General features: G+C 36.3%; 1 protein-coding gene across 1 annotated transcript in view; it reads left to right on the top strand.

Annotated features, from left to right (window-relative positions):
• Positions 1-24,399, top strand: part of LOC124259520 (ras GTPase-activating protein-binding protein 2-like) — a 48,395-nt gene extending 23,996 nt beyond the window's left edge. The window contains exons 5-12 of the mRNA XM_046693652.1: positions 1,639-1,756; positions 2,214-2,446; positions 9,175-9,260; positions 11,685-11,863; positions 17,561-17,772; positions 18,743-18,801; positions 20,615-20,674; positions 22,227-24,399. Of these exons, the coding sequence (XP_046549608.1) occupies positions 1,639-1,756; positions 2,214-2,446; positions 9,175-9,260; positions 11,685-11,863; positions 17,561-17,772; positions 18,743-18,801; positions 20,615-20,674; positions 22,227-22,484 (1,205 nt within the window). The 3' untranslated portion in view covers positions 22,485-24,399. The remainder of the gene's footprint in view (positions 1-1,638; positions 1,757-2,213; positions 2,447-9,174; positions 9,261-11,684; positions 11,864-17,560; positions 17,773-18,742; positions 18,802-20,614; positions 20,675-22,226) is intronic.
• Positions 24,400-25,812: the final 1,413 nt, after the last annotated feature.

Here is a 25,812-nt window from a genome sequence, read left to right on the forward strand (position 1 = left end):
AACCATAATAATAATAATAATAATGCTAATTTTTACACCTAGAATCCAACATGATGCTGTTCTCTGGCGTTGACGGAATTGTACTTTCAAAGCCGCTACTGGAAGGGAGTTTAATACAAAATAAATTGAATACGATACTGAGTTAGCCATGTTCGTTAGAATTTGGAGATCACTCTTGAATAATCTTCCAGTTTCAAGCCAGAGATTTGATGTTTGAGACCATGCTCTTAAATTCTTTTAAACTGTTTGCCTGAACAAGTACACTTCTCACTGAACATGCTGAACTGGTAGGCCTGAGGGAGCTCAACTTAACTATATGTTAATCCTTTCAGTGGCAATGTTTTGTCCAATCTTCAGATTTTAGTTTTATCTGTATCCAGAGGCCCAGATAAGCTGCGTATCCGGGTAAAATACGCATAGAAAATTTCCAGTTACGCATTGAAAAATAATTGTTGCGTACCAATTACGCATTTAAAATGTAAGATACGCAAAAAGTTGAAAACAAATGCGTACAGAATATATTTATAAAAATCGCTTGCGTAATGAAAAAGACATCCATTGCTATCAAGTTGTACTGTTAGTCTAGGACAAGTGTTGTACTGTCAGTATAGGATGAGTGTTTTTTTATGAAATCATTTCCATTATATTTAAGTTGGTTTTGATTAGGTATGACATAAGGCAGAACATACCTGCTCAACTTACTCAATGACGTAATACTTAGGTGAGTAAAATGACTGAAATACTCACATATTTGAAAGCAGTGGGTAACAGAAAATGAAATACCCGCTCAACATTCGTAATACCCACTCCGAAAGAATACAGTGGGTACAGTACCCACGTGAGCTAAATCTTATCTGGAGCTCTGTGTATCTATGCAGAAAATGTTTGTATGTAAATGAAGACTGCAATTTTGTTAGTGGCTGTTTCTGTTATTGCAAACTGTACTACAAATCATGGTGAGCTACAATGCCATAGAAGTTTACTTTCTGTGCATTTGTGTATCCATATACTCTTCTTTTCTAGAAGCTATTCACCTATCACAGTTTCACACAATTACATATTTAGCTTGATCCTCACCTTGTGCCCTATGGCCTATAAAACTAGCTTGAAGCCAAGTTTCATTATGTGTCGCAAACTAATAGTTGTCCCTTGCTCTTTGTTCAAAAGGGTCCAAAGCCCTCATTTACTATGGGTTTGAGTGTTGATCAGTTTTGTGTTTTTATCAAACATCAGGGGTTGAAAAATACTATTGCCCGACTGCCGAGTGGAATTCTCCAGTTGGTCAAGTAAATATCCACATAAAACTTTACTGTGGTACAGTAGTGCCAAACTACTCAAATGTTTTGATATATGTATTTTGAGGATGAAATAAAAATGCAATTGCTACCAATTGATAAAGATTATTTGCTAAAGAAACCAAATTGTTAATTGTGGTCAAGTGGATTTTGGAAGTTTACTGGACCTGTGTCCAATGGTGTTTTGAACAAAAAAATCAACCCCTGAAACATGGAAAAGTCTAGGACTTCTATCATTTTAAGCTCTTCTTCCCAAAATACTGTAAACTGTAAATTCAACCTTCAGCATTCTTCATCTCATTCTTACGAGACAACCTTAGTTGATTGCTACTCCATTATCAATGAAAAGTATCTCTCTCTTTTTTAGACTCTGAACAGGATGTTGTTGAAAATGGCCAGCAAGTGGATTCAGGGACTCAAGAGTCCACTACGTCTTTCTATGATCAACCTCCACCCCTCAGGTATACAATGTTTTAGTACTTCTTGATTGTGTGCTTTAAGTAAAGAACATCAGTTCTCAGTTGTTTTTGCTGAACCTTGTAATGACCTTTGTTTCTAAGGAATACAGAGATTGCGTTGTGCTACATCATATTGCGGTGGTGGCCATACATGTTGTACACCGTCATCTTCATAATGGCGGCATGAATTCATCGGAAATGTTTGTTTGGTACCATTAGTGGGTTGATGCCTAACAAGGGAGGCTTATGATATGTGTAGGTCTGTCATTGTAAAAGAATTAAAAGTTTCCAGCTTGTTAACTTGTGCTATGGCATGTGACTTTCACTTTCTAGCACACATCAGCATTTTGCTTCCTAGCTTTGGCATAAAATTAAGTGTTTTACTCATAAATCTTAACTCAAAAGTCTAGTTGAAGTAAGTCAGAGGTTGATGTAAAGCATATTTTCTTTCTGAATACAGCAATGGGTCATCACATGTTGAGGATGTTGACGAGGCTGTTGGTGTAGCAGAAGAGGGAAAGGATGTTGAAGAGAAGCTTGAGCTGGAAGATGAAAAGTTTGATGAGAAGGTGGAGTTGAAGTCTTCTCCTGGAACTACATCTGCTGCAATAGCCCCGTCACCTGCAACTACAACACCTGCGACTGCCAGCACTATTACAGAATCATCGCATGACGATGAGGAGGAACCACAAGGTTGTAGAGGTTGTGACACCTCATTTAAATTGCTAAAAACTGATATCTTTGGTTTGTCTTGACTGCATGGTTTGAAATACATTTTACCGATATGATAGAGTAAAATATCATCCAGTTTTTGTCGCTCAACATTGCCAGTAATGTAGCAGTCTGATTTAGAGAGATGCTTTATGTCTGAATCTGTCCCTGCCTCCGATAATTATCCCCCGTAACACGTTTTGCGAGGTGTATTAAAATGGCTTATTCGTCTTTTCCGGAGCAGAACATAAGAAACATTCAATATTTCTTCACCAAACTTGGCACAAAGATAGGTCTGGTGGTGAACTGGTGCCTTTTGGTAGTTTTGGATTTCTGAATAACAAATTGACATCCAATGAGGGAAAAGCAAAGCGCCTATGAGCAGCTGAGGAGGATATTTGCATAATGATGATAATAATTATTTTTTACGTTTCTATGGCAACAAATTTGACTTCGACTGCAATTTCTGTCGGTGCTCTTTTCCGGAGCAGAACTTTAAAACCGTTAGATGTTTTATCACCAAACATGGCACACAGATAGATCTGGTGGTGAACTGATGCCTTTTTATGTTTTCGTATTTCTGAATAAAACAGTGTTGCATCCAGGCTGCGTGATTGCGGGGATTCCCCCCTATTAACGCACATCTCCCACAAAAAATGAAATCAATGAGCAACCTGTCACGCAATATAAATAAGCTCGTACCTATCATATTGTGTCAACTCACGCACCTGCATAATGTGGTGGTCTTGACGCATTTACATATCGCAAATCAAAAGTGTCTTTGGTATGTATATAAACAAGACTGTGAATCATGTTGATAAACTCTTCCGTTTGCTAAACCAAACCAGTTTCATCATTCTCTCTCTTCATGATAGACACCCAAAGCAGTTTCTTGACATATCTATTTTTGCTTTTGCATACATTAATGTATGGTATAGTTTATAGGTTTACTTCAGCCAATCAGGGTGGTGGTGGGGTAGCCTAATAGTTAAAGCGTTAGCTCGTCACGCCGAAGACCCGGGTTCGAATCCCCACATGGGTACAATGTGTGAAGCCCATTTCTGGTGTCCCCTGCCATGATGTTGCTGGAATATTGCTAAAAGCGGCATAAAACCAAACTCAGTCAGTCAGTCAGTCAGTCAGTCAGTCAGTCAGTCAGTCAGCCAGCCAGCCACTCAGGTGCTGCATATTCAGCAGCTCGGAGACGTTTGTAATTTCTTTAGCGTGATGATTGGTCGAAAACATCACGGCCTCATATCAAACTTAAATAGCCTGGCACAAAGAGGGTACACTTCAGAACGTGGTAACAGCGCGAACAATACACTGAAGTGCTGTCACACAACCTTAGTTATGATTATAAATATTTTACATTGATAGAGCAAAACCTGCAATTAGAATTACACAATGCTGGAATATATCTATCTTGAAAAAACAACAGTTTCAGATACTATATTAATCCGATCTCTGCATCAGAAGTCATCTCTCAAATCAGCGGTAGATCGCGGGGGACGTATGCACAGCTGATTGCTATTTCTGGCTCTTTGTCCGAGACAAATACACACGGTAATCTTAGTCCCTGCATGTAATACAATGCAAAGCAAAAACAAATTGGAACTGAAATGATAAACAATCTTGTCTAGTGATGTTTAATTGCGTCTTCTCTTGTTCATCACGCAAAGTGATATGTAATGTCGTTTCCTTACCCCGTGAAGAAAAGTTTCACGAAAGTGTAACCCGTAGATAAACCAACCTTCTACAGACAGCTGCGCGACGTGAAAATAACCTATCGTAATTGTGGATAGTAAGCATCAACAAGGCTCACGTGCAGACAAAGTGAATCAGTTAATGACAATCTCAACTGCAATAGACCGATCCAGTCCCGGCCGATAAGCCCCGCCCACTTCGTTTTTGACGTTAGGGGGGACAACCACGGACTAATCACAATGGCGTCACCGCCAGCGAAACATACGTAATTGCGAATGTTGTTGATTAATTCCGTTTGTTGTACTGCGGTATCCATCATTTGTGAATGATATTCAAAAAGGAAAGTTATACATATTTCATTTTCAATATATTTTAGTTGACAGGTTGTATAATTGGCGAGTTAATTGTATAAATGTAGTTAGATCTACATGCCCGATGAAAAATCGTCTCGGCCAGCTGCTGAGATTGGGAAGCGTATTTTCTATCAAATAATCTATCTGGCAATTCACGTTCATCTAAGATATTAGCAGGGGAAAGGTAACTGAATTATGTTGTTTGTTGTTTATTCTCAAAAATTCCCATCGTAATATTATGAAAACCGTGAACACAACCACATGTTCAAGTTGCAGATCATTTCAGTATCTATAAATAGATTGTCAAAACTGCGCGTGCCACCTTTATTTATTTATCCGTTGTTCAAATTTAGTTAAATTAGTAGTTTGTGAAAACATGGGTTTCTACCTTTCAAGGAACAAAGCAGGAAAACAGTATCCCGTCTACAACTTTGTCCACCTTGTTTGTCTGTATATATTATCTTGAAAACGTTACTGGACCTGTTGACACAGTATGTTTCCATGGATGTATCTGGACATATACCCAGAAGCAAATATTCAGCAGCTATTCTCAGTAAAATTTCTTTCTTCAAAATCTGTACACCATCCTAAAATGACACTGAATATAAGGAAATCCATTTTTTTAATAATCCTTTCCAATTTATTTTTCTATGTGTACTTTGTTGTGGAATCCTAATCTACAAACCTCCACTTATATAATGGACTTCATGAACTGCCAGCATTTATCTACAGGTATGTCACACCACCATAAACACAAAGAATCCAAGATACAGTCTGCACCTGTACACTGACACATCTTCCATAAATAGGAAACGTGTGATGCAAAATATTTGAACAGAGGATCCACAGTTATCCGAACAATTAACTAGCATTGAAATAGAATGTTACACGACATACAAATATACTGCTTTTTTCAGATATATTTAACTGCTAACTACTAATGTAAATAAGAGGCAAAGAATATATTCAAAGTTTAAAGCTTTTTGTCAATAAATTACATATTGACATTATTGCTTCTTAAACAATGATAATCTTTGTTTTATTAGATCTGAGACCATATCCCTTAGAGACATAACACTAATTCTGATCTATTTCCTTTTCTGAGATACTTTTGTACTTACTAGTGTCATCAAAATTATATTAAATTTGCTTATGAATTTAAACTTATTTTCCAAATAAGCATCAACAAACCTTGAACAATTTGTCCAAAACCAACATCTTAGTACACTACTTTGGCCCAGTCTTCAAATATTTGTAACTTCCTCAAAAGCTGATGATTTCTAAGAAGTATTAAATGAAATCGGGGTTGAATATATGTTTCAATATCCATTCCAGTTACATGAACAGTTATTTGGTTCCAAAACTGAATAATGCCTGGGTGTGACCACAACGTAGCCTTTGGGTTTTTTTCAAATTCTCTGGATGTTGAAATAACTTTATTATAAGTGATGATACTAGTGATCAATCTCTGAATAATCTTATTAGTAAACATATTATTTAAAGACCAAATATATCTTAAAACAAACTAGCTAACTTAATTAGTACCAAGTGATTGTTCAGCCATGATATGTATATAGTGTTTGTTTGCCTAGTTCTGCCTTAAATTCACATGAATCTGATATGTGAGTCAATTAAGTAATTATTTATAATTGATTGGATTATTATCTATTTTATTACCTTTCCACGTTTCCTGAAGGAGGCAAGATTCTTAAAACATACTTTGCTATCATTTCCAGTGAATTATAATTAAAATGACAGAACTATGTAATTACTCCTAAAATGTAACCCACCCACCCCACCCCACCCTACATGTAAAAAAAACTATGCTGTGACAAAAGATCAAAACAAATAATGTTCTCATAGTTAGGAAATAAACTTATATTTCACTCCGTCCGATATTCCAGAAAGTCACTATTCTTCTAACATAGTTTTCGTCTCCGATCCACATGGAGTAAGCTAAATCAATTCAAGGTCCCATCTCTTTATAGAAATTCTGAAATATTTAAGACATGGTTTTATAGACACTCATTTGAATGAATTTTGATGTTTTGATATTGCGTGATAGGCACTGACACTGACACTGAGCACTTCAGATTGTGCTTTTGAAACTTTAAAATATCCTAAAATGTGTGACAAATTTAAGAATATCTAATCGCGAATGCAACCATATCCACCACATTGTTCTTTAATGTAACAAAGTTTTGCTATTTCGGTCGACCCTAACCGAAATCAACTCGCTGTCAGATTTGTTTACATTGTGTCACGGCTTTCTCGCCTGTCTCTTCTCAGGTTTATGGTGTACCAACTCAATGCCCAGTAGTGACTAAAAACGTGAAGCAAAAACAATTTTGTAGTTACAAGAATTGTCTGTGTTTATAATACTTTCAAAATCCTAAACTGCTATTTGTTGTCATCTATTGGTAATGCTTTTGCACATGTGCGAAAGTGTGTAAATTCGTGCAAATTCTCACCTTCGAGCAGACGTAGGTTTCGTGAACGACGGTGCCGACATTTAACTACTCCTTAGGCCTATCGCATTCCTTGATCCGCCTCAATTTTTTTGTCTTGATCGTAATGGTTTTGTTAAAGGTACACATCAAATCGCAGCAATATGTAATAGATATAGCGAGTGTAAATGGCATAATTCGAAGCACATCGCTTCGGAGGCATCGTTTGACCCCGGAAATAAGTCTGACTAATCCACACAGCGCGCCCAGCCTGCTGATTGGCCAAAATTGACGCCATGCGCCAGTTTTGATTGACAGACTGGATCGGTCTATTGATCTAAGGAATTTCCCTATAATGCTGCTGTTGCAGCAGCATGGAAAGCTAAGAAAGAGAGACGCTTATTTCACAAGTGTTGAGCCAAAGGCCAGGTTAGAAAACTCATGTGAATAGTTAGGCATTGTTGTGACGGCATCAGTAGTACAGTAAATATCTATCTTAACTGTAATGCTGACAAACCACCCCTTTGGTATCAGGTCCCCCCTCTTTTAAAACAGTTAAGGGGGATGTCCCCCTTGATCAAACATTCCTGGATGCAACACTGTAAAATATTGTTTCCATGGCATCAAATTTGACTTTGACTGAAATTGGTGGTAGTGATCATTACTCGCTTACTTTATGGGTGTCCAAGAACCTAATGACATAAATCACAGTACCACTCCATATCATCATTACTGAGGAGGTACATCAAACCGTACATTTGACATAGTCATAACTAGTTGACAGTCATGAAGAGTATTTTACCATTGCGGAGAATATTGATGACTTTGCCTTGTTGTTGTCTTTGAAGATGATAATTTCTTTGGCAGTTTTTGGATATATTGTGTGTATCATCTACTAATACCTTTTAATATTTTTTCATGCCAAGAGTTGGTGTCACTGCACAAAAACAGGAAGATCATTCATCATATGTTCCCTGGCAGCCATAGTGAAAGCTGTTTGTTGCTATTCGGTGCTAGCTTACTTGTTAAAACATTAGGTTTTACTGCTGATGGCTAAGTTAAATTGACCAATATGTACATCCGGTGTTTTAGTAGTTGATTGAATGTTGCTGATAGCTGCATGAAACGAAACAGGCTCATTATCATAGGATTGCAGTAAAAAGAATATATTTTATCCAGTTGTCAGGAAGCGATAATCCAGCCTAGTCTCCAGGCCAATTAAATTGTTCCACATAGCTGAAGAAAGGAGGTACCAACTGCATTGATAATTCGATATGTAGTTAAAGTGTGTGCCAATGTGAAAATAGTTTCAGTGAGATTTTGTTAGAGGTTATCAGTAGGGGTGTCGCGATACGCGAATGTATCGATGCATCGATACATTTTTACTGACGATACGATACGCGATAAATGCTTGTGCGTATCGATTCCTATTTTAAAACTTTATCGATTCAATTTTTTATGCTATATCCATCTCCTTCAAAGTCTTGATAGTAAAATTATACGAGACCGCTCCAATAAATAGATGTAGCTAGCTTTACTTAAAAAATAGGTTAGAAACTAACAGCTTTTGTGATTGGCTTGACTATTTTGATGGACCAATCAGCGAGCGCGTACGTTGCCGGTAAGGTAATGCTATGAAAAGGCGCGAAAATTATGTATCGCGATTAGTGGTGTTCCGATGATCGATTATAATCGAAAATTGATTGGTTACCCTTTTCCGACGCGACAATCAATTGCAAAATTTCATAATAGATTGTCGCTAATAATTTTTACGAAAACAGTAATGAATACCCAACTCAGACCACAAGACAACTGGCAGTTACAGATGATTATAACTTCGGTCCGCATTATTCACAAAATTCACAATCATATTGCGTCTACTTACGCCTTGAAATGAAGTGAAGTTGACTGAAAATGGATACACAGTGTATATATTTTGTTTCACTTAATGTCATATTTATTGAAGCTGTCGATCACAACAAACTGGCTTGCACACTCCGGCGCAGCGATGACTTGCATGTTTACCTCATTCCATGAGCGTACAACTGCTGCTTACCTTGTTCATGACGTATCTAAGTACATAATAACCCAGCTGCAGAATATAAACAATAAACAAAAGGAACAAAAAGTCTAAATAAATAATGATCTGCCAGTAATGTGTTAAGATAAATAAGCGAATTTTTGGTGAAATCATAATTGTTGTTAGCTTTCGCGCCAAACAAAATGGCGGCTGCCAACCGGGTTGATGGCGATGAAATATTCAACTACCCTTGCGGGAAAGGCAGATCCAACGTTTGGAAGTGTTCGTATTTTGGAAGAAATGTCAGGGGTCCCCATTTGTCGAAAGGAATACACAAACAAAGGTATCTACTCATAATTTCGTGACACTATCAAGTGAATGGTCTAATAGAGAATTATTTGAAAATAGAAAAGTAAAGATGTTATGAATGTGTTGTTTACTGTATCATCATGTTATACGTGCATGATATGTATCCGTTCATACTCTTAAGTCTATTACTATCAGTACGAAATTTGAAACTACAGAATACATACAAACAAATTGAAACGTTATTGAAAACGAATGACATGTAGGCCTTGTGACATGAATTATCGTAAATCAGGTTAAAACTTGAGTACCCTTTTACTTTGCTATGTCAGAGTCACTTTTGGATATATATCTACTTGCAAATATAAAATATATGAAATAAATCCTGAAAGTTGATTTCATAAATGATAAGAGATTATTTATTTGTCGAAATCAAGAACATAATTGATATTTGTCTTGTACTTAGTCACTGAAAATATATGTTTGTGTCTATATATTTGAATTTCAATGAATTTTCTTCCAATTTCAGTAGAATTTCTAGTGAAACGTATTACATGTAGTTTAGGCTAAAATTTGTAGCCACTAGTATGATAAAATTGTTGAGGTTGGCATCTCTGGCATTGATGGTAAATAAATAATAAACCATAAAAAGAACAAATTCTTTTTCTTTTCTTTTGTTCAAATTCAACCATCTGTCTCTGAACTGAACTTACTTACCTTTAGGAGTCTGAGACAATACCAAACACATGGTCTTGTGTAACATATGTTTTATTCAGAGGTTATTCTTGTCATTTCATTTAACCGATTATTAACCGATGATTGATCGGTTGAGCCAATCCGATTGTAACCGATGATCGATTATGAAATCACAACCGATTCACAACACTAATCGCGATACGTATCGTATCGTGACCTTAAAATCGTGATACGTATCGTATCGTGAGATTGGTGTATCGTGACACCCCTAGTTATCAGCAGATCACATTAACTTGCCTATATTAACAGGAGCTGTGATAAAATTTCCACTTGTGCCTTGAAAGAAAACAGTTGACAGAGAATGCATTTGTAATTAGTGCCATACTTTGACTCTTTAAAATAATTTTTTGGGTGGTTTTACTCTTATTAGATGTTGGAATATATTATTCCAGATGCGTAAAACTTCTTTAATATAAACATATTATTGAATAAACTGAATCACTGGCAAATTGGAGACAATTTGTGAACTGATTGCAATTTCAGGCTTATTCTTAAAAATAAACGTGGTAAACTTTATCTCTGTTCACTAAACAATACCTAGCAGCACCAGAAATAGAATTTAAATAGTAACTTTCGTGTACTGTATTTTCTTTTACCTTTTTCTGTATCACAAATTTCTCAGTCCTTTGTCACCTGTCAGTTCACCTGGAAGCTTTGCAGGGATGCTATGTAGTTGTTTGTTCAGCAGTATACCCAAAATCTTTCTTTTCCCAAAATAATGCATCGCTAAAATATTGCATACTGGGCATTATGCCTGGTTGTGCACTAGTGTTGGCAATTCCAAAAAGTATGTATGACGATATTGATATGAACTGGCATATTGCAATGCATATTGCAATGCACATTGCAATGCACATTGCAATATATTGCCAAATGTGATATAGTTCTTTTACCGATTATTTTTATGCCCAAGGGATGTAATTGTTTAAAGGGCGAAAAGACAAAACAATATGATGAGACTCCTGTTGTTTTATTATCACTTTTGGCGTCACATTCACTTCAACAGCGAACTCATGTCATATTGTTGATGCCAAACTCATTTCAGAACCTAAAACGACCAGTGAAGGTCCGGGTTAGAATTGATCTTCAGTAACCCATGCTAGTCATAAGAGGCGACTAACGGGATCGGGTGGTCAGGCTCACTGACTTGGTTGACACATGTCATGGTATCCCAATTGCGTAGATCTATGTTCATGCTGTTGATCCCTGGATTGTCTGGTCCAGACTTGATTTTTTTTACAGACCGCCGCCATATAGATGGAATATTGCTGAGTGTGACGTAAAACTAAACTCACTCACTCAGAACTTAAAACAATGTAATAGCTGCATGATATTAATCTCATTAAAATTTCTTAATATTTCAAAAAGTGGAATCAAAGACAAAAGATAACTTCTAACTGGAGACAGGTAAAACTTAAAAAAAAAATGTAAAAGATTCTTAGTGTTCCAAGCAGAACTATCAATGTCAAAGATGGATGGTGATGTCTCATGTGGCCACCAAGTTCATTGAGTTTAGAGGTAAAGGGTCGATTCTTTAATGTAATGCTAACACTTTTCTTGTTAATCAAATTGTTTCAGAAGGGGGATGTATGCATTGCTTACTTGTTTTTGCAATGTTCTAAATATTTTTTCAGTTGAACCGAAACCTTTTTCTTGGGCTGCAATGGCCAGTAAAAAACACGGTGTCAGGATCTGCCCCACCTCCAGTGTCGAGCCCTACTGTCAAGTCTCAACAGACAAGACCAGAGCCCAAACCTGACCCAAGCCTGGCTGCTGCTGCTGCTGCTGCTCCACAGCCTCAGAGACCTCCAAGGTATTACCTCCCTCATCCACTTCTAAAGCATGTTCGTGTACTTGGCATTTCTCTTCAATTTTTTTTCATCATCAGTGTAAGATTTTTTGCCTGAACTTGACCAATTCCACACCTTGGGCTTATCTCACAGCATGTATATCCCTTCATAGATATGTTCATAGAATGTTTTGTCTCTCTCCTAAGGGCAACACTTGTAATGGAAATGGTCTTGAGCATCTAATGTACGGTCAAGGTCATTCGTAAGATTCTGCATTTTCACAAAACAAAATGCCTTTTTCTTGAGATATTTATTAGGGTCTTCTGCATGTCTTGGTTATATCATTTAATGACCTACCTTTCACAAGTGACTATCTTGTGAGATTAGTTTTAAGTCCCCAAAACTAACTTTCATGTAACATTTCTTGTTATTATTCCACCAATGGATCTCCCATTTGAATAGCATTTTGGTATGTTTTGAATGTTCATAAAATGTTTTGAAGTACTTGTCACTGATATTGAAGTGCAATTTCACTCTCAAGGTCATACTTTCTAAAATGTCTTTTGATTCCTCATAACTGGAAGGGTTACTACAGGTCAGTGAAACTTATACATCTGAAACTGAAAGGTTGCCAGAGCCCACAACATAAGGCAGTGTAGAAGATGTCCGATTTTTACATGCATGTTTCTCCTGAAGTTATTTGTGATTACTTTTAATATTTCTTTTACCTTTTTTCTACCCGTGTGTTTTGATCATGCTACTAAATTTTCTCAGAACATTTCCTTGCACTGTAGACATTGTCCTCAGAGACCACTTGACTTGTGTAGTTGTTACCTCACATCCTCATTCCCATTAGTGAGAGACACCTGATATTGTTTAGGTTTGTTTTTTTTGTTCTTTGTAAAAATAATTCTCAGTTTATTCCTACTTGTAATTAAGGTTGGGTATTGCCATAATTTTTGTATTGCAATATATTGTGATATGTGTTGGCTTATTGCAATATATTGTGAAAGTGTAAGACATGGTATAAGGTAATTTAATAACTGTTTCCTTTCTTTTGAAACAATGCCACTTTCAGGACTGTCAGGATTTATATGGTTTAAAAATCCCGCAAATGCAATTATATGACCAATAAACATTCTCAAAACTATTAATGTATAATAATATAAAGGATATAGAAATGTTATTAGTATTTTTGACTACATTATGAAAATTACCGATCATATGGGGTGAACCGGAATATATCATATTGTGAAGTTTGAATTGCAATACACCGGTTAACCAGTATTATCAACCACCCCTACTTGTAATATATTTTGTCATTAGAATTTAAAACGCAAGTGCCATGGAACTTTAAAATTTAGGCATAGAATGTTTTATGTGGGCAGAATTACTATATTGGGTACAGTGGAAGCAGTACAGACACTATCATATTGTGATTCAAACGTAAGGTGTCATTGCTTCTTCAGATATGGAAAGTGTGAAGGCATCTATGCTTGATAAGTAGGAAACTGCCAGTGTCTCTCGACAAGAGCCATTTGCTGGATAGAATACAAGTCTCCATCTTTGCCAATAACTTTAATTTAAATTTTTAGTCCACTTTCATATAAGTAGAATTTTGATAAATGTGGCATTTTAACTGTGAAAACATGATGAATCTTAATGTTAATCTTACAGAAAGTAAGAAATTTAGTTTATTATTTGATTCAGCAAATATGTTCGAATATTGGAGAATTTGTTATTTTGCCCTGTTTTTATCATCTTAAATTGTGTCAAAGTAAGTATTTGACTGTGTAAGCTTCTCTGAAGTAGCCAGACTGATGGGGCTAAACTTCACTATAGTCCGTTTGGCTCAAAAGCGGACCGATGAATTGCAATCTAACTCGAAAACTAATAAAAATATAATACTCAATGAAACTCGGATCATAATCAAAACATCAGACCAACTCTGTGATTTGTTTGCAGAATTTATGTCCTAATATTGAAAAGGTTGTTTAACAACTATCATTAAATGCTTGATTGGCATTTTAGAAGATGATATTTGATGAACATAGAGATTTTTCTGGGTTACATCTTCTTTTTATTCTCGAGTACAACGTTTCAGGGCTTGTTCTGGCCCCATCATCAGGTAAACTGAACAGTAACTGTTAACTCTGGCCGTGACGTCACAATGCTATGACGACGCAATACATGTGGTCAATAGATACAGATGACATGGCTAATAGAATACATGTTATTATGAATATATAAGATGTCATTTACTGCAAAATTAATGGATCAATTTAGAACTGTGCAGATACTTATACAAAATTGTTGATTGTACATTTCTAATTCAATCAACAATTTTGTATAAGTATCTGCACAGTTCTAAATTGATCCATTAATTTTGCAGTAAATGACATCTTATATATTCATAATAACATGTATTCTATTAGCCATGTCATCTGTATCTATTGACCACCACATGTATTGCATCGTCATAGCATTGTGACGTCATAAGCATTATGACGTCACGGCCAGAGTTAACAGTTACTGTTCAGTTTACCTGATGATGGGGCCAGAACAAGCCCTGAAACGTTGTACTCGAGAATAAAAAGAAGATGTAACCCAGAAAAATCTCTATGTTCAACTATCATTAAAATTTTGACACAGTTACGAGGGAGGAGTGCAGAGAAAAGGACAGCCAGGTGTTACAGAGGCACATGTACAAGTGCCGACAAAGTTATTGATTCATTAACCTGTGCTGTGCCGTCTCCATCCTTTCTCGCACACCAGGCTGTCCCTTTCTTATTTTTAGGACATAAATTCTGCAAAAACCTCAGAGTTGGTCTGACGTTTTGATTATGATCAATGTTTCACTGAGTCTTTTATGTTTATTAGTTTTCGAGTTAATTGCAATTCACCGGTCCGCTTTTGAGCCAAACGGACTATAGGTAATTTGATCCTTATGACATGAAGCCCCATTTAAATCATTCAGCTAAAGTGTTTGTTTTTAGTTCGCTTGCTTGCAACAGAAAAGAGGCTAAGTGCAACATTCATGAAATGTGTTTTTTTGGAAGTGCATTTGAAATTTATCATATACCTTAGGTTGTTTTTTATTATTTTTGCAGTATGTCATTATTTTTTTATGTGAATTGTCACATTTGTCAGAATATTCATGGAAGGTTAAACATAATTGTTTTAATATGGAGAGGGGTGGTTCAGAGTCCCATGAATAAATAAACACTTTCTGAATATTATTTCTTTTGAGATAATATTTTATACGGTAATACTTTTTAATGTGTTTTCTGGATTTTACCCAGTACTTTCATTTCATAATTGAGGTAATCCTGCATTCTTAACTGTTTTGTGAGGTTATTCTTTGTCAGAATGGAAAGTGTTATAATCTTTTAACTGTCAAAATGCAGTATGCACTCTTCTAATTTAGTTGATAGGTGGTCAAATTTAGATTGTTTTGAATCTACTGGTTGATCAAACTGTACTGAGTCCTTGAGATAAGGCCCATAAAGGATAGCAAAGTTGTTTACATGTCATTTCAAACCAAAGTCTTCTGTTTCCTTGCGTTTTGTTCCCAAGAATACTGAATAGTTTATGCTGATCAAAAGCTTTCACTGTGTGACCTTTGTATTGCTGGTCAAAATCAGATATGCTCATAATTTCAATCACTGGTTTGTGGTCTTAATATGTCTTCAAATCAAATCTTTATTTCCAATACTATGAGGCCACGGGCCTATGAGTACAACAAAAAAACACCTCATCGGTGCAGACATGAAATGTAATAACAATGAAAGCATTTACAGCATATACATGTCTTAATATGACAAAATTGATTTCCTTTTTTCGAATGCATAAAGCAAATATTTAGCAGTATCCATGGAAATGTCTTCATTTTTGGATGATAACAATGAATTGAATTTTAGTATATTGGGGAAAACAGAATTGCAACAAAAGATATGTACGTCTTAATTCAATGTAGGCTGGACAGATAAGTAAGAAGTGATATTCATTTTCAATTACGTTTAAGTTACACATTTTGCATGTTCTTTGTTCCCTGGGAATGTTATAGTAACGACCTCTTTCAATTTCTAAACTATGGGAACTTAACCTAAATCGTGATACACAAGATCTATATTTGGATACAGTAATATGAGTTAAGTAAGTTTCACAAGAAATCGTTAATTTAGAATTACTATACGTAAACATTGTAGGGCTCTCAGATAAATCACTGTGCCAAACTTACCGAAAATTATCTTTCAGTCGTTGAAAAAACATTTTAACAAAAACGTTTTTATCTCCGTAAGTGTGTGATACCCAACCATCACCAAAACCTAATTTAAATATGATATTTCTAACTTTGGTAACCCAGTTCTCATAACCTTGCTCATCATATATACGCATCATATTGTAACATTTTCGAGGCAAACGGCATTCGGGCATGTTAATAAGATTTAACCAATATTTAATACATTTTAAAACAGCAGATAATTGAACAGTATATTTACCGCACTCGGCTAATACTCCATTATTGGACGTTGATAACTTAACGTTTAGAAAACGTTTGCAAGCATATAAATGTACTTTTTCCAGTTCTTCCATATTATTAAGCCCCCAAATTTAAGCCCCATAGAGGAAAATTGGTGTTATCTTTGTATCGAATAATTTGAAGTACAGATGAGGCAAGTGTGGTTTCAAAGAATGTATACTACTAAGAAGTAATGACAGCATTTTTCTGGCTTGAATAGAAATATTGTCAAACGCTTTCGACCACTGTAACCTATTACTAAAATACAATCCGAGATAACAATATCCTGAAACAACTTCAACAACACAACCATTATAAAACCATTTTTGAAAACCGAGATAAACCACCTCCTTTCTTAAAAACTACAAGTTTAGTTTTATGCATATTGACTGACAATTTCCATTCTGAACAGTACCTGCTAAGAATATCTAGTTTAAACTGCAGACTTCTCACGCTGTTCCCAACCAAACTAAGGTCATCCGCAAATAAAAGAAGGAAAATATGAGTAACATCTGGATGTAGCTGAACACCAAACCGACATTCACTTTCAATTACATTATTCATTTATATAAAACTGAAACAAAAAGGGGCTGAGCATACTCCCTTGTCTGACTCCCATCGGGCAATCAAATACACGAGATAAATTACTATTTGAACAAACACAGGATTTTAGACTATTATAAATAGACTCTAACATTTTACCCATTTTACGACTCAGACCGTGTTTATATAATAACTTCCAAAGAGAATGTCTTTGAACAGAATCGAAAGCTTTTGAGAAATCAACAAAAGCTACATAGAATTTACCACCTTTGCGAGAAAGATAACGCTCGATAATATGTCTTAATGTTGCATGAAACAAATAACAATAATTGTAACAAACAGTGAGCTACCACTGAGTAAGGAGTTGGCACTAAAAATTAGGGTCCACTTGCACGAAGCGATCTTAGTGCTGAGGTGATTGTAACTCCCATACTTTAACATAGACTTACAATCATTGTAGCGCTGAGATCGCTTTGTGCTAGTGGATCCTGGTGAGTGAGGTAAAATTGAACGCCATCATTCCTTTTATAGACATGAGTGTATTTTTGTTATACATTGTAATGTTGTGTGGTTTGTTGTTTCCATGTATATAGGTCAGTCTCTTACAGCATGGCTTGCTCTGTCTCTCCTATTGTTAATCTGTCTGTGGTTGTAGGACTTTCAATGATGAAGGGCCTGATTCTTTTAGACAAGCTCGGGAACAGCGGAGTGAACAGCGAGGCGAGAGAACAAGTATGAGTCGAGATGATGGTGACAATGACAGTATCAGTGGAAGAAGGGGCTCTCGCTTTCCAGATAGCCACCAGCTCTTTGTTGGAAACCTACCACACAACATTTCAGAAAAAGAACTGAAAAGTTTTTTTGAACGTAAGTTCAGGTCACAAATCTGTATTAAATGAATGTGTGTATTGAATGCAGTTTGTGTTAAGAATAAACAGTTATATTTCCCAGTGCAATGTGTCATGTCTTGATGAAGTTTCACCTTGGCAAGGCCAAAACTTTTCTTGCCTTTTTCTTTACATAGTTTTTGTAGTTTTATGTTTCAAGTTATTGATTGAAAATATTTGAATGTGTCCTTTGCCTTTAGAAAAGTTTTCACTAAATGGATGCTAGAAAATTTGATCTGAAACCCTGACCATATATTTGTCAGGGATTTTACCTGGACTCAAAAAACATGGGGGTCCCGTGTGTAAAGAACTGTACATATGATAATGTACTTTAGAGCCTGGAATGACTCATTGATCATGGAGACTGATGGATGAAATAATGCGTGTTACTGCTCTGAAAGGAACAACCAAACACTTAGCATAGTCATAGATGTTTTGTTGGTACAATGAATAATATTGTACGTCCCTCTGGACACAGTGAATTGTTTATTTGCATCCATTCTCTGCATTTGTGCATACTGGATGCACATTTGCGCCTGTTAGAGCTATGTCTACTTACTCAATGCACTCTTGTTCGAGGAGTTTTCCAATAAATAGCTATTTAAGGCCCCCCAAAAATATATGTCAGTTTCCTATTACATGCTTATGAAAATATCATCCTGGATTTGGATGAAAATGATGAGTTGAAATGCACTCCAGTCATGATTTTGACTTGGGTAAAAAAAGATTTAGGGTCGGGGGGGGTTAGGATAGGGTCGGTCGGGTAACCGGAAACGGACATTTAAAAAAAAAGATAATTAGGATTTGTACCTTGAAAGCATTTTAGCATTTGTCAGGAGTTACATTTTCCTTGTTTTATGCTGTTTTTTAAATGATGCAAAGGCCAGCAAACTAGTCAATGATATATTAGGTTGAAAACAGGAGTCCATAATTTATATCCTCTTTTTCAGACTATGGAAAAGTAATGGAACTCAGAATCAACACTAAGAGTGGTGGGGGAAAATTGCCAGTGAGTACCTTTTTTTGTGGTGTTGCAAGCAAATCTGGCTGAAAATCGGCACATCTTATGGACTGCGGGTGCATTATCCTGTGTGGGTGTCATCAGTGAACACCTGTACCTCAGGACACTTCAATATCAAAGGTGCTCTTTCCCACTGAAGAAGGTATCCCTGGAACAAACAATACCATTACGGCACCAGTTTCGGTTGCTGCATAACCATTTGAAATGTTCTTGAAATATGTACATGAGATATTGAAGTTCAAAACCACCAGTGATGGATCTAGAGTGCCTCATGTGGCATTGCAACACAGAAATGTAAAAGGTCCAGTACATTTCACTCCCATGGGCCCCATACATTTAAACTGAATGCTCATAATTTTGAGTTTAACAGTGTTACTGTGATCCTACCTGTCACAACAGATTATTTGTTATTTCTAGCTGAGTCATGAGACTGTTCTGTGTTGAAAACCCTGCCCTTTATTTATAGTGTTTATTCATTATTGCAATGGCCAAATGTCTGTTATCATCCAATTTCTAGATTCACCACTGATATCACTGACAAAATTTGCATTTTGTTCATACTATAACTGAAAAAGTTTCATGTGGTGGCCTCAAACTGCATATGAGCCATTTGAGTGTCGCATTGATGTGCAAGATTGTTATTGACATACATTATGTGTTCCGTTCACTGGAGTGGTCATTTTTATGTTGTTCAGTTTCTCTGTAATGGTCAAGCCCAGTGTTTGTATTGGGGATTGTTAACTTTGCTGAAATATTTAATGAATCAAAAGTTGCAAGCACGTTTTGTAGTTGATAAACAGGACCTTTTCTTTTTTGCAAATCTTGCTTCATTAGATACATAGTCGGTGTTACTGGCTATATATGACGAGGACATATAACGTTGGTGCAGCATCAGTTAATAAGCATCTATTATATTGAATTCCAGTGCATGCTAATGAACATATTTAATGGAAAAAATGTGTATATTGATTCCCATTTATAATGTCGTCATTCCCATGAATTAGTCCAAAATAATATTGTGACATTGTAGGCAATTTGAAGTTAATTAATTTTGAAGGTCGTCAACATTGTTGGGTCAGAATTCGTCTTCAGCAACCCATGCTTGTATCAGGTTGTGAGGCTACTTAGTAACAGACCGTTGTCATAAAAGCTAGAATATTTCTGAGAGCGGCATTAAACAGCAAACAAAAATATTGTTGGGCTTCAATGACATCAGTCTATCTGGTAGACCGCTCAGTAAACCTGTTTACCCTTGAAGACACCAGCAAACCATTTGTGGGGATGTTGTCTCGAACATCTGTCAGCAAGATTGTAGAAATTGCATTGTAAAATAATGACATGTTTTAAAGGTTGGTGATAAATTCTAAGGTGTGAGACCAATTGAAAGTACCATATGAACAAAATGAAGTGAAAAGACTTCATGATATAATCTCTTGAAAAGGAAATATTTCTGATGTGTGCATCCAACACTGTTAAACAACATTCCCTTCTGTTTCTATTGTAGCAGATTAAGAACAATTGAAATTTAGTTCCTTTCTTGTATTTGTAAATTACAATTTGTGTCTTGAGGCTGTCAGTAGCTTGTGATCAGTGAATCAATTGTTGCCCAACATAAGCAGTACAGCAAAAGTGTCAAGGCACTGTTTTTGTTTACGTGTTCAGAATGTTTCCTTGCGTGTTCAGATGTTTCCTTAGTAAGATGAGGTACTCTGAAATTTGCATTGAGCTAGGTGATACATACAATATTGTAGTTTGAAAAATGGTTGAGTGATGTTTTGAAGTGTTGTATGTCTGTTTGCAGAATTTTGGTTTTGTGGTGTTTGACAGTCCTCAGCCTGTACAGGACATCTTGAGAATTAAGGTATGTATTCTACACTTACTCAGCCTTCTGTGCATGTGCTTTTGGACAAGTGAGCTGAAGTCAGATAGTCCGTCAAATTTCTCTGAATCCACCATGAAATTGAAATTTGGCACACACTTCCTCTATTGATGATTCAAACTTTTTTTCAAGAACTTTTGAAATTGTTAATATGTCAGTCATGGCAAGTTTTTTTAAAAGGACATCTTGGAAGACGTTTTTGTAGATAATAAATCCTCTGTAGAATATGTGCACTATTTATGTAGCTGATTTGTATCTTATGAGTATTTTATTAACATTCACCTGGATTTTAACTTTGCACTCCATTTTGACTGTGGTCTTTATTTAAAAATACTCACTGGTTTCAGTAGATTTCATCTCTACAGATATCACTGGACCAGTGAAGCTAAAGCTTCTGGAAGTTTGAGTCTGTTTTGAAAAAAAAAATATCTATCTATGGCTATTGTTAAACTATTTTTGGTTATATTTACTGCTTGAAGAGGGGCTGTGGGGTAGACTAATGGTTAAAGAGTTTACTCATCACGCTCATGACCTGGGTTCGATTCCCCAGATGTGTACAATGTGTGCGAAGCCTATTTATAGTGTCCCCTGCCCTGATATTGCTGGAATATTGCTCAAATCCGTGTAAAACCATACTCACTGTTCGAAGAACTCAACAGGTTTTCACAGTCTAAGTAAACTTAGGCTCAGTATTATTCGTTACACTGCTATACTGAGTCTAACAAAACCTTGTGGTAGGTCGCGTCAGGTAACCTTTAATCGACCTATGACCGTCCAATCAAAGGTGAGACGGCCGAACGGATTTAACCAGTCAGACAACGTCTACTGTTTAGGGTTCGGCGGGACTTACAAAATGGATTTTCTCGTCCCCGGTTCGCCTCCCAACAAATGAAAATCCGCATAAAACACTGCTATTTGACATGCAGTATATACGCTTTGGGATTCCTGTTGATATGGTTATATTTAGCTAATATTGCCACAAGTTGACATGCTTTAATACTGACAAAAAGCTATTTTCGGCGAATGTTTACTCACTGCTGTGTTGTGCGTCACTAGCAACCGATCGTACGGAAAATAGCATTCGGAATCGTTCGGGTACAAACTTTTTCGAGGTAAAAGTTTAAAAGGTATGTGCGAATGTCCACTTTCGCGATTTGGTAAGCTGTGTTCTGATTGGTCAATTCGAAAGGTTACCTGACGCGACCTTCCACAAGGTTTTGTTAGACTCAGTAAAGCAGTGTAACGAATAATACTGAGTCTAAGTTTACTTAGACTGCAGGTTTTCACAATGTATTAAATTGCAACTTTTAGTTCTACATTGTGCCTTTTCCAAGTTCAAATCTGTGATAGTTAACTACAGTTATAATAAGCTCGAAGAGAACACCCATTATATTTGGTTATAACAGCAGTTTGTTAAGAACATAGTTTACTCAATCTTTTCCTTGAAAAAGATCGTGGCAATTGTTTAGTTTTAAAGTAATACAAAGAAATAAAAAGCTCTTTACTGACCGAATTTAATTCTCTTTTGTTATAGCAAACTCAGCCCATTAAGTACAATGGTGAACACAGATTAAATGTTGAAGAAAAGAAGCCCAGAGGAGATGGTGGTCGAATTGGAGGAGGTGGTCGTGGTGGAAGTACACGTGGTGGAGGAATGGGCCGGGGCTCAAGTGGTTTTGGTGCCCCAGGGCGTGGTAACATGAGGTCTGGAGGAGGCGGAATGGGACGAGGAGACAGAGGAGGGTTTGCGAGCCCAAGGGGCGGCCTTCAAATGGGTGGAGGACGACGCTGATGATGATGGTCCATGGTGCTTAAACTTCTGAAAGTATGCAATTCTGAGCTGAAGTAGACAGGCATATCAAATTTGAAGCTGTCTTTAAAATGGTCCCTTCTGGTGCAGTCAGTACAGCTGTATGGTTGTTTGATTGTGCTTTGTTTTTGAATTATAGTAAAGTTCAAAGCAAAGTGCACCCTCTATTTAAGAATACTTTGTGATTATTATTTTGTCCTAAACGTGTCTAAGAATGGGGCAATGGAGTGGAATGGACTTTCAGTGATACAAAGAAACCCTCCTTTCCCTTGTCAGTGCATCATTCCTTGAGATGAACGATAGAACCAATGAAACCAATTTAAAAAAATTGTACAGTAAAGTAATATAAGACGTGCGCAGAACGGGTCTCAATTGGTTTGCATTGGTGCTTCTGAATACTGGTGTTGCTCAGTGATACAAGGAGTGATGTGAGTGATGGCAGAATTGCATATTTTCTCATCTTTATATGTGAACTGTGTCATTGTTACATGCTGCATAAAATACAAAAAAAGACTCCTGGTTTTGTCTGTGGCAGTTCCATTTAGCTGTAACAACTTCAAGATCCACTCATGTACATTTGTTGTAAAAATGGATTAAAACATGAAAATTATGAAAGATCAGTGTTATTTTCATACTGTTTAAAAGAAACTGTTTTTTAATATATATATATATTTTTTCTTTTTTTTCTTCTTTTTCTTTTCTCCTCTTTATTTTTTTGGTCCACAAATGTGAATTGACATAGAATGTTTGTTTGATTGTAACACTATGCAAAGTATGTGCAGGTAAATATCATCTCCATGCTTTGTTTTTCTGTGCTCTGTAATCTTCTTTCCCTGCTCGCCACTGCTGCCTCTGTTTGTTACTGTGTGCCAAGCTGTTTCAGAGGGCAGGGGAAAAGAACATTCCTTCTTGTTGCTAGCCTCATATATCCCTAACCCCATCCACTCCATAGTCGGCAGTTAATCATGGCGATAAAGCTCTTATTTGAAGTATTACATAGTATTGAAGGGACATAAGGGAAATATATTTTAAGGTTGCTGTTATAAGGAAGTTGAAGTTCACTGGGTAATAGGGTTTTGCATCCATAAATCCTTTGTGGAAACCCTGCCATTGCAGATAATTTGTCAGTTGTCATGCAAAACAGTTGCCAGTGATTAGAGAAAAATAAGTTCATTTTTCAATGTCAATCATCAATCCATTTCATTAGATTGATTTGTTTGCAGTGTGTAAATCAACTATTTATTACATTTATTGTTGGGCTAAAATTAATGAATTTAATATGTCATAATATGTTCATTTTACATCAGTTGCTCATATAGATCAGCCTGCAGATACTTAACCAAAGAAACTTGGCCTCTGAAATGTATCTTATGACTGGTTGCCTTTTTTGTTTGGCTCATCACAATTCTGAACACCTTCAGCATTTTGAATAGGTTGAGAACAACGCTGGTATGTAGAATTCCAATGATATTCCTTCTGAAGCTACCAGGTTGTTACGACTGACCTCAAACTATAATTGATACCACTGAAATTCTATTCAGTTGTGACAAAACAAGAACCTAATCAGATTTGTAACTTCAGCATCACAGAATGCCGGTTGTCTTTCATTCGTCAGATACAAGTCTGGTATTTCCTATTTCCATGTTGGCATCTTGTAAGATATCACGTACTCACCTGCAGTGGCATTGTGAGAAGATGACAACCAGTAGGTCATTATCACCTGTCATGACTGCCTGGTTCACTTTTCTGTGTTCCTGTGGGCATCAGTTGTGAGACCAATCTTGTATGTATTGTATATTCCAACTGAGGTGGTTTCCAGTTCCCAACAATTCTTGATGTAATCGGATACAAATCAACTGTCCAGCTGCACGTTTTCAATAAAATTCCTAGGATTTTTCGTGGAGAGTTTTGTCATTTGTGTTAAATTTAGACATAGGAGTTTGGTTTAGTTACTTCTCTAATAACTTTTGTAAGTGAGAGCATTTATTTCTTGACAGTCGTTAAACTTTTCTCTTTATACAAATTAAACTATAGATATGTGTGTGTACTTCTGCACTATGTTGGTACCAAGTAATTGTTAGTAAAATGGCCCAATGCATCTGAGAATATTGATGTGTACAACAAAATCTCTATTACTGATTTCATGAGATTTGCCCTTCAAAATGACATTCGAAATGAAATGTTGAGACAAATGTATTGCTTATACACCAGCCTCTCAATTGGAATACTTAGTGTCTGTACTGCAGGTCTGGTCTTGAGGGTCATGCTTCTGTATGCATCCTGGCAAGATGGTGGTTGCTGGCACTTAAAGAGGTTTTTTGCATTAAACTTCAATAACCAATGTGGTATTAACCAAACAGGTATTGCAAATGTTCATGAAATGCATGCATGAAATTGGATTAGATGTCACTGGTTCACTTGTTGGTACTATTTCTTCATTTTAATCGATGACCTTGGCAATCCTGCAGCTTGGTAAACATCACTGGGCAAGGGCATTTTACAGGTGGTATCTGGCTACAATGTTTCATGAATGTCAAAGGGTATTGTGACGCGTTTGTGGTACTGAATAAACATCCACAATATTCCTATAAACCTGAAAGTATGTGTAAAACTGCAAGAGCTGCATTTTTGTGACCATCTGACAAGAAGTTATTCATGCTGACACGGCAAAGATGTTGATATTATCAATATCAGTTTTCCTAGATGGTTCAACCTGATGGTTTTTATATATGAATTATGCTTTTGATGACAATACTTTCGTCTTCTCCCTTTCTTCCTGTGAAACAAGAACATGATTTGAGAGTTACGAAAGTTTTAGTTAAGGTGTGAGCATGTTATGTGTAAACATCTCCTCTTCACAAGACACATCAAACTGAACTTCCATACTTGTTCCCGCAAATGATACCCCATTTGACTTTTAGAAAGACCCGATTTTGTATTTCAGACATGGCCCACTATTTGGATGGTGGATGGCAAAATTTAACCATGTCATAAAAAAGGACAAGCTGTGTACCATATTTTCACTGCCTTTTTATATTTTATTGATTAGTTTGAAATATTACTAATGGAATTAACGTGCATGTACAACGTTTATATATTACTAAGCAAGATTATGAAGTATATTAATCATCATTTGTGCTTCTTGAAAAACCCATAATACGCATATATCACAATTGGTTATTCCAAGACCTGTAATACACCATCCTCGATAATCTCCACTATACCCTGGATGCATCCTCGTCTTGGCCCGATGATTTTATTACCTGCCTTTGCTGGCTTTCTATCCAGTCAGGTGTCTACGCTGGGAAGT

This window comes from Haliotis rubra, unplaced genomic scaffold, assembly GCF_003918875.1.
Source record: "Haliotis rubra isolate DU_JTF1 unplaced genomic scaffold, ASM391887v1 Scf726, whole genome shotgun sequence".
NCBI classification, from domain to species: Eukaryota; Metazoa; Mollusca; class Gastropoda; order Lepetellida; family Haliotidae; genus Haliotis; species Haliotis rubra.